Source organism: Anguilla anguilla, chromosome 18 (genome assembly GCF_013347855.1).
Source record: "Anguilla anguilla isolate fAngAng1 chromosome 18, fAngAng1.pri, whole genome shotgun sequence".
NCBI classification, from domain to species: Eukaryota; Metazoa; Chordata; class Actinopteri; order Anguilliformes; family Anguillidae; genus Anguilla; species Anguilla anguilla.
Genome location: NC_049218.1, coordinates 5,843,444 through 5,853,933, shown reverse-complemented (window position 1 = coordinate 5,853,933; position 10,490 = coordinate 5,843,444). Strand labels below are relative to the sequence as shown.

The 10,490-nt window shown below is 42.0% G+C and overlaps 1 protein-coding gene across 1 annotated transcript; it reads left to right on the top strand.

Moving 5' to 3' along the window:
* Positions 1–4,845: 4,845 nt before the first annotated feature.
* LOC118218031 (uncharacterized PE-PGRS family protein PE_PGRS20-like) lies at positions 4,846–8,776 on the top strand. Its single transcript, XM_035400368.1, has 3 exons — positions 4,846–5,023; positions 6,423–6,641; positions 8,400–8,776. The coding sequence occupies exons 1-3, from the start codon at positions 4,951–4,953 to the stop codon at positions 8,495–8,497; spliced, it is 390 nt and encodes a 129-aa protein (XP_035256259.1). The 5' UTR covers positions 4,846–4,950; the 3' UTR covers positions 8,498–8,776.
* Positions 8,777–10,490: the final 1,714 nt, after the last annotated feature.

Here is a 10,490-nt window from a genome sequence, read left to right as displayed (position 1 = left end):
ATTAAAAATGTCTTTTTTTGGTACAGATGGATGGGAAATCACGTTTATAACACAACTGCGATGAAATAAATGCATTATATAGTGTTTTAAGCATTTTATGATCAATAAAGTGTTTTCTTGGAAAATGGCAAAAAACATAAGACTATAGGCTTATGTCCAAATGAGGTCAAAAGTGGCACCTCTTCCAAAATGGTCTTTTTTTGGTACAGATGGATGGGAAATCACGTTTATAACACAACTGCGATGAAACAAAAGCATTATATAGTGTCTTAAGCATTTTATGATCAATAACGTGTTGTCTTGGAAAATGGCAAAAAACATAAGACTATAGGCTTATGTCCAAATGAGGTCAAAAGTGGCACCTCTTCCAAAATGGTCTTTTTTTGGTACAGATGGATGGGAAATCACGTTTATAACACAACTGCGATGAAACAAAAGCATTATATAGTGTTTTAAGCATTTTATGATCAATAAAGTGTTTTCATGGAAAAATTAAAAATGTCTTTTTTTGGTACAGATGGATGGGAAATCACGTTTATAACACAACTGCGATGAAATAAATGCATTATATAGTGTTTTAAGCATTTTATGATCAATAAAGTGTTTTCTTGGAAAATGGCAAAAAACATAAGACTATAGGCTTATGTCCAAATGAGGTCAAAAGTGGCACAAATTCCAAAATACTTTTTGTTGGTATGGGTGGACAGGAAAACATGTTTGTTTTACAGCTGTGGTGAAATAAATGCATTATAATGTGTTTGAAGAATTTATCAATAAATTGTATTCCAGGAAAACACTTTATTGATCATAAAATTTGTCAAACGCATTATAATACATTTATTTTGCCGCAGCTGTAATACAAACGTGATTCACATGGTTTTATAGTCTAAAGTCATGTAGCCCAGCGTCAAAAGATGAAGGTTCGGCTTCCTGGCTAACTTTATAGAAATGTTATTAATGTGCATTGACCCTGTCCAATAAACACAATTCAAGTGCATTTGTCCTGCTTCTTGGGGGATTTAATAAAACTTCTTTCTACACAACAGGCACGTACACAGTGATGTGCAAGATTTATGAATGCGGTAAGACTACACACTTTTTTTTCCTGTATGGGAAATGTGGAAACACAAGTCTGAAATCTGTCACATTTTTTTTTCCTTCTTCAAAACGTATAAGAGGCTGTTTTGCGTAGAGGCTGGTCTTCGATCTCTCAGTGAGTTTCGCATTGTTCAGTTCCAGCTGCAAATAAAAGGCAAACCCCTCATTAGCAGGAGTCAGCACTGAGGAATGCACCCAAGCCGGTCCCAAGCGCTTGGCACGGATGACACTGCAAGACAAGCAGGAAGAGCAGCGCCACAACCAATCATTACACACTTAAACCTGCAGTAGCAGTGGCCAACACCAGGGGGCGGAGTTGGAAAAATACAGCTTTGGCAGAGCATCACAGAGTACATTGTGCGACTGGTCTGTTTTTTTTTTTTGTTTTCCCACAAGCTCGGCACTAAACACAGAAGGGAAGCTGTTCTAAAAATATTTACGGCTTGTTTGTGTGTGTGTGTGTGTGTGTGAGAGAGAGTGAGAGAGAGAGAGAGAGGGAGAGAGAGAGAGAATACACTTTTAAGTTAACCTAAAAACATTAAAAATTTAAAAGTAAAAATTATTTGCTGTACTGACATTTTTGTGCAATGCGTTTGATGGTTTTGGTGCCTGTATAAAGGAAGTCATACTCCATTCATTAAACAAGTTGTAGACACACACACACACAAAAAAAAAAAACCTTTATTTATAGACCCAAGGACCCCATTGTGGTGGATACAGACAAACACAGTAAAGCTGTGTTTGGAAACAGAGAACGAGCGAATATTTTCTTTTGAAGAAGTATCTGTTGCGCAGACAGTGTTTACTGAGGAAGTATCTGTTGCACAGGCATGTGTTTATTGTTATAAACCATGTTTATTTACATCCTCACAATGAGATGTTATGTCCAAGCCCCATGGATTTGTCATTCCCTCGGTCCTGCCAGACACCTCCACGTGCTGATGGGACAGTGAAACAGCCTTCCCAACAAAGCAACGTCTCATTCCCCCCAAAAAAAAAATTAAATAAAAAAAATAAACAAATGAAAACCTGGGCCAAAGGCACATCACGACACTGCCGCACCCCGGAGTCTTCGGACGTCAAGATACCCTTTAAGTGTTTCAGTTTCTCAGGCACGCCTTGTCTCTGTCATCAAATATTAATCATCAGCGCAGAGAACACTGGTTTCAGACTTCAGAAACATGCACTAATTCCAAAACTTAAAGGTAATTTTGGATTCAATTTTTTTTTTTTTGTTAACACTGCACAATATTTTAAGTTTTTTTAAAAAAGTTTTTTTCTTGCACTCAAGATATATACGTGCATGCAAAATATATTCAGAAATGCTGCAACATAGTGAGCTCCAGTATGTTTAGGATAAAGTCATTTTTGATCGATTTGGCTCTGTACCCCACAATTTTAGACTCATAAGCAAACAATTCACAATGTTATTAAAGTGTACATTCTCAGCTTTTACATGGTGAAATACTTTGGTTTCACCATGTAGAAAGTACTGCACTTTTTACACATAGCTGCCCCATTTCAGAGCATCATAATGTTCGGGACATATTAATGTTACATAAATGATAATAGTCATGTTTAATACTTTGTCGGATTGCAAGAAATTACTGCTTGAAGTCTGTGACCCGTAGACGTCACCAGGTACTGCATCTGCATCTTCTCTGGTGATGCTCTGCCAGGCCTGTACTGCAGCCATCTTCAGCTCCTGCTTGTTTTGGGGGCTGGTTTCCTTAGGTTTTAAGTTGCTTTACGCTTTCTCTTCAGCGTAAATTCGGAATTCATTCAGATGCTGCTGTCAGTAGTTAGATCATCAACGAAGACATGTGACCAGTACCTCCGGCAGCCATATAGATGGCAAAATGGCTTCCTCGACTTTCATTGGCACCTCTCCGGTCCTCATGTTGACAAAAGCCAAACATAGACAGCAAAGCCAAAGCCAAAACCGGCAAAGACTAGAATGAAGACTAGAAACTGAAAGCTCTCTTATACAGAAGCAATTGAGCATACTTGACTAATCAAAAACACATGTGAAGCCATTTGCCATGTATGAAAAGTGCTGTAATTTATACACGGTGAAACCAAACAGTATAAAAATACACTTGAATAAAAGTCGAGAATTAATCACATGCAAATTGTTTGATTATAAATATAAAATTGTGGAGCCAAATCAAGAAAAAAATGTCCCAAACATTATGGAGCTAACGTTTAATAAGACCAATTGATACATCTCTATAAACAGTTTGGTTGTATTTTGCAATTTCAATAAATCAATCAGTCCGTCAATGTTGGCAAACACAATGAAATGAATCATACAAAAACTGCTATCTTTCTAATGTACACATAGAGCAATTGAACAATGTAAACATTGTAAAGCAAAAAAGGTTAAATGATTTCAATGCAATCTAAGATAAACATTATGTCTTTAAGTCTAAAACTAGTTTGCTCGGTCTGTAAAACTCTTTAAGTACATAGCATTCTTTGAATAATATGCAGTAAAGCAAATAGACAGCAGAGGTTTTTTCCCCCCATTATCTCACGTGCTTGCTATTTGGGATTTCAGACCTTCTGCTCTTTTCTGGTACTCTGTCAAGCATGTTTGTGACAGATTTCTGTGGAAAGGACTGTACAAACAAAATGTATCTGATTTGATTCGACTCAAAGCTAAGCTGTCATACAACGGCGACACAAGTCTATTTTCACGGAATTTATTCACAAGCATTTCCTTTTCCCTTTGTCACGGGAAGGGACAGAGTGCAGGTGCTGATATCACATAAGTTTCACAATTTAAAAGAATGAAATGACTACTAGCGATCGGTAGCACGTACCAGAAATGCTTGGATGACCTCGGCTGCTGCTAGGCTGGGGGGTTTTTTTTTTGGGTCTGGGTAGTCAGGGAATGCTGCTTTGGTGATTAACTCAGCATTTCGACATTCCAGCACAGGGAGGAGACGGAATGAGACAAAAAATATTCCCTTCCTGCGTCCCAAGCCCCGTCAAGTCCCTCAGCTCTGCCTTCTCGCGCTTTCCCGCCGAAACCAGACAGGAGAGAGCTATGCGCGCGCGCGCGCACACACACACGCGTACGCACACACAGCACAGGTTACTCATTCATTCACTCGTTACTTATTTTTGATTGGCAGATTCCCTTATACAAAGTGATGTATGCAGGCCATGCTGTCCTTCTATACAACGGGATGTTAACAGTGAAAACTCCAGTGAAACACCTGGGAATTGAACCTGCAACCTCTGGTTCACAAAGCCCAGCGTATTACAGTAACTACAAATCTACAATGTTGCATATGAATGTGTTTTTTGTTTTTTTTTTGCACCAATTTGTTTTAAAAATAACTGCCTTTCTTTACCTAGTTGTGAATCAATGACTATAAGGTCTGCATTTGTTTACCATGGTAACCTCAAGCTGACAAACACCCTATTAAACAACCTTACGTGCTACCTGTTGACTCACACGTTTTGAAAACAAAGCAGAGGGAGTTATATGATTTGCTATTCTATAAACAAGGTTACGGGGAAAAAAAGGCTAAAAAAGACCAAAGAATCATCTGTAGCACACCTGTTCAGAACCAGAGGAACCAGTCCAGCGTGCCCCTCCCCAGTGGGCGGGGTCCTGCAGGCGGATTCCATTCCTGGCACGCCCCCAACCCCCCAATCCCCCCCCCCCGTCCTGCAGTTCCATGGGCCGAGCTGTGGGGCGTGTACTGGAAATGCAGAGAGTGCCAGCCTCTATAAAAGCCTGTGCCAAACCCCTAGCACACACACACACACGCACACACACAGAGCTACTGTACACACACAGCGCAGCTGAACAGCACACAGGTCCCGGCTCCTGCAGACATGGCTTCCTTTCTGTCCGGCTTAATGGGAGGCAAGGCTGACGAGCTTGTCGACAAGGGAGTCGACGCAGCAGGTGAGCATTTGCGGGTGGGGGGCGCTGGGGGTGAAGAACAGTGGTGATGGGGGGGGTGTGGGCTAGTGGGAGCTGGGGGCTGCGGGCGGTTTGGGGGCGATGGATGATTGCAGCAGGGAAGGCGTTTAATTTTTTTTAGGGTCGTTTTAAAGAAGAAGAAAAAAAGTTCTAACACTTGATTGCAGATCGACTAATTCAGTCCAGTTTTACATCACTTGCGGTAAACGTACTCTTGCGTATACATACGCGCATTATCAAATGACTGCGATGTAAAGTTTCCATAACCGTCCAAATAACAGCACAAAACGACCTGGAGCTTTTCCTTTCAGCGCCCCTGCGCTTCTTGGCTTCGCTTCCTGCAGTTTTTTTTTTGTTCTGAACAGACGTCATTTGTTTTCCTCCTCCGCTCGGCCCACCGAGGCCCACAGCGCCCCCGTCCTTAGAGTCCGTTCCCCTGCAGCAAACCCGTCATGCGGCATTCCTCCGTCAGACCGAGCAACCGGGGGATCCTGTTTATCCCTTTAAACACAGATCTCCTCAGCAGGAGTCAGAACAAGGCCAGACTGGATTTATGCCTTTTTTCACCGTTTTTATTTTAGTACGAGAAACTGTCAAAACTGTATTTTGTTGAGGCCCTGTATGTGGTTTGTCATCACATTGTAGTTTTTTTATTTATAGCCTTCCATTAGAGTTTGGTAAAGCAAGGGTCTCCGCTCTCCAACCTATTATTAGTGCGTCAAATCCAACTGGCTTCATCCTGACTAGCCTTGCTGTCCGGTATGAGAGCTATATAATTAATATAAATCCTTTATGAGAGCTATATAATTAATGTTATCTATTCAATCCCTTTTCACACATATATCCTAGTTTGAATACAAATTTGACTCTGGAAATAATACATGGGAAATCAAAGGTAATATTCTGTGATTTTAAAGTTAAATAACAATACTGTAGACCTGCTCTATAATGAATATTTAATTATCAGATGTTTCTATGTATATGTATAGCTTGTATATCCACTAGATCAGAACATATGCTCAGATCCAGACTAAATTTTCCAACACCAATATTTATTTCAGTTTTGAATTTCACACATTCTTTGGCAAGCCTACAAATATTTTGACCCAAAGCTGCAAGGCTGATGTACTTCACCAGGAGAGTTACTGTTGCATTTCAAGGAAAAGGTCAGAGCGATCACATGTGGTCTATTGAGTGCACTGGCTCTACACAGAGGTGAGTTTAATTACACAGGTGATCATCACCAGGTGATGAAGTCCAGAGATTCAGTTGGAAAAATTTAATGTCCACTGGAGATCAGTTTAAAACACTGTTCAGGGTGGTCGGTTAAATACTGGTCGGTTATTTTAAAAGGCTAACGCAACCTCTCTGGTCCTTTCAGCAACTCTAGCCAAGCAGAAGGTAAAGAGTCTCATTGGAGGAGAGTCAAACCCAGAGGACGGCAACGCAGGAGGTGGAGGTGGAGGCATGGCTGGCATCTTGTCCCCAGGGTCCAAAGATGGAGGAGGAGGAGATGGAGGAATAGGAGGTCTTTTCTCATCGGGGGGCAAAGCAGCAGAGAATGAGAGTAGCGGAGAAGGAGCAGGAGGAGATTCAGGAGGTACAGTATCTTCTCCCTCTTATCAATGCGTTCATCACACCCAAAAATGCCCAACCTGCCATGCTAAGGTCAAGCTCTACAGCAGTGGTCTCCAACCCTGGTCCTGGAGAGCTACGGGGTCTGCTGGTTTTCATGGTGACCCTGCACTTCATGAATCAATTAGAGCAGTTGATTACACAGTTAACTCAACTCACCTGGTGTCTTGGGTCTCAACTGGGTGCCGATTTTAAGGTGAAAACAAAAACCAGCAGAACCCTGTAGCTCTCCAGGACCAGGGTTGGAGACCACTGCTCTACAGCCCGTCAAATGGCTGGGAACACTCACCCACTACATCGGTCCATCACTTCTGCTGACCTCCTCTCTGGAACAATTTGCATCGATCTACACAGCAAATACACCTTAGTAGCTCCCTCCTTTTTACACATTCAGTTTGATCCCAACAGACGTAGAAGTACACACAATGGTACTTCTGTACATTTCTTTAAAACTCCCCATTCATCCAAGAAAACATGCATGAACAGGATATTTGACAAGCTGTGTGGCTTGTTTTTTGGCATTCATATCACAGATGTTTTTGCTTGGGGCTGTGGAGTGAAGATTGTGTTCACAGGAATCCAGGGGCGTAAACTACGAAGCAGGATTACAGGGTTAGCAAGCTAACTTAAGCTTTAACCCTGGGCTTTCCGTATCACAAAGCTGACTCATTTTTAAATGGGGGTTTATCGCCATGGTAACTTGTGCTACATGGCTAAACTGGTCCGGGGCAGGTTATATTCAGGCTAACGGATGGAAAAAATTTTTTAAGTACCGCCCTTTGACCAATAAACTCCTTGGAAAATGGCATCTCCATTCCTGGAGGATTCTGTAGGAAAGTATTTTTTGTAGGATGACAAAATGAATAAATAATTCATAGCAACCTCACCCCATCTTATCTTGAGTGGTAATAAACAGACAGCAGGTCGAACGAAAACGCTATCACTGATCTTTAGAGCACATTGTTAGGATTTCCTGTGAGAAAACTCAAAAACACGAGCACAAACAAAACTCAAAAACACAAGCACAAACACAGAGTATGCAACATGATCAGACAATGTTCGGTTCTCAATTCTTAATCCCCCCCCTTCCATTCTTCAACACACACTCATGAGTCATTCATGAACATTCCAAAATCATCCCACAAAAAATTATTTCTAAAAATGTCTTGCCGCTATAGGCTCATTGTTGCAGACACCGCCCCTTTTATTGGAACACACACACACACAGCTTGTTTAACAAAGCCTGTGATCACTTGATAGCTTGTGCTACAGGTTAAGCCTGACTGCAGCTGTTAGGTTTTGTCAAGCCAGCTAACGCAAAGAAACCCTGGGTACATTAAACTTCCTTTGTAGCATATTACCCGGGTGCTGCATAATCCTCATAATGCCATATGGATTGGTTGATGGTAGCCACCAGTGGTTGAATACTTATCCAATATATGTTTAGTGGATCAGCACAGTCCCTGTATCTGTGGTGACCTTACACCCATGACCTTCGCGCACTGTATCTGGACTTTCAGAATCAAAGTTTCTCTGACTTTGCAGTCAAACAAATATTGACAGAGTGCACATTTGCAATAGCCAGGACAGGCTTACAGGAGGGATTTGCAAATGTTCCCACGTCATGCACATCACGTGCACCACGTCTGTGGTGAAGTCAGCTGAGCCTTTTGAAGCAGAAAGAGCACGAGACTCCTCTAACCCTTTGCGCCCCGTCCCCCAGATTTCACGGACGCACTGGCGGGCGTGGCGAACGAAATGTCCGGGAACGACGACCCCATGAACCAACTGAAGTCCATAGGGAAGGGCTTGTTCGGCTGAACCCTCCCCGAAACATCCTGCCCTGCCCCGACCTGCCCCGACCTGCCCCACCCTGCCCCGCCCAGCCCGAGAGCCGCACCTGTCTTGGGGGATTCCTCACTGCCCTGGCTCTGAGTGGAGGGGGACGACTATTTGGGGGAGAGCCTGGGCAGGTGCCCTCCACAACCACTCCATCCATCTGGCCCACAATCCTGTGCAACTGTGATCTGAAATCTATGTATATTCAAAGTTGTATTTGCCTAGGAGGCAACAGAAAATAAATGTATATTGGAATTTAAACTGACTGCTTTGAGCGTCATTCTATGGTCATCCACCCACATGAACATCATACTCACCTATCCAGCTAGGATCTGGAGGGATCTGAATACAGGTGGGTGGAGATCTTGAGATGTTGTACAGTACGACCTGAATGAGAGGATTTGCCCGTCCAAGGGAATGTCACTTTGTCTCTCCATCTCATTTTATATCAAATCGAAGATCATATTTTATCTCTTAAGACCATATGAAAAAAAAAAATGTAATTTAATTTTTTAACAAAGCTAATTTGAAGGTTTTTGTCTGGTCTCAAAATGAAGTAGTAAAAAAAAAAAAAGAAAAAAAAAAGATTAAACCACCCCTTTCGGCAAACAAAGGCATTTTTTTAGAGCTGAGAAGGAATACAGAAATAATCAGACACAATCTATTACCAACATGCCCAGGGGGTGTTTACGACACAAATTACTTATAACTCACAGTTTCATCTCCAACATTAACATTAGACAGCAGTTGCAGTGGTTCTACGCAGTAAGAGCTCTCAGTAGGACTGTCTTCAACTCACTGGGTGATAAAAGCTGTAGCGTATGTCATAATTATCTTACAGAAACTGCAAAGAAAAGGCCCTTAATTGTTGCAGTCTGTCAAAATAATTAAATGCCTTGTGTTGAATATAATCCACCATTTTTTTCGCTAAGGGCAAAGCAAGGGATTACAAAGAAAAAAGAACTAGAGCAGTGCGTTTGGGACGTTCAGACGCGTTCGGGTTATGTTCATCCCGTCTAAAGCCAGTCGCATAAATCAAAATGCCTTGGTTCTGGCCAAATGCAACCAAATACATTTGGCAACATTTGGCAAGAGGCACAGCGATCAGTTTGATACCCAAGACACCCCTGAAAGGGCAGTAGAAATGGTGCAAATGCATCGGCACAAAACGTTCCAGCTGCCATTCAAGCAAACACTTAGTGTGTGTTCAGTGGAACATTCACCACATAACAGAAAGGCGCACACAGACCATTAATTACAGCAGATTGTGGGCTACAGAGAGGTATATGGGGAATAGTGGGTATTGAACACTACCTTTCCCCAGCGTAGCATCAGTACTGCGTGAATGTCCTCAATGTACAACCTGCCTTATAATGAAATAACAGAAAGTAACCCAGTATCATCAGCAGTAAATCCATGTTTAAAATATGGCAAATTAGGTAGATTTTACATCCACCAAACAGACAAACACAAACACTGCGAGCTGAGGGGACAGCTTTGTCATTTACACAGCACCGCAGCTCATAAAGTTTCACAACGGAATGTGGTCAGTAGCGTTCATTGTTGTTTTATTTGTATACAACAAAAAAAAAGGCAATATAAATGCACCATAAAGACCCCAAAGCAGTTTTCAAATCAAGGCTTACACATGGCAAAAACAAGGAAATGAGAAGGACAAAAACAAAAACAAACAAACAAAAAAAACAACAACATTGGTTCCCAAATGAACTCCCTCTCTTCTCAGTCTTTGCTTCCATAAGCCCCACAGATCCAAACTAAGACGCTTTAAAATCTGTAGAAAATCAAGCTCCACACAAGTACAGCTTCAGAAGAAGGTGCTTCGAAGGGAGATGGATTTCCAGCTGGCCCTCAAAGCAGCACATAAATCTGAAAGAAGTGCACTGCGGAAAGACTCGGGAAGAGGAGAGCCAGTGGGCGCGCACCGAGTACATTCTGGTGCGCGTTTGTAACAGAC

Bases quoted from the DNA above. Each gene is read 5' to 3' on its own strand.
- LOC118218031 (XM_035400368.1), top strand. From the start codon at position 4,951: ATGGCTTCCTTTCTGTCCGGCTTAATGGGAGGCAAGGCTGACGAGCTT. The intron at 5,024-6,422 runs GTGAGCATTTGC...TGGTCCTTTCAG, and splicing joins CAAGGGAGTCGACGCAGCAG to CAACTCTAGCCAAGCAGAAG. The intron at 6,642-8,399 runs GTACAGTATCTT...CCCGTCCCCCAG, and splicing joins AGCAGGAGGAGATTCAGGAG to ATTTCACGGACGCACTGGCG.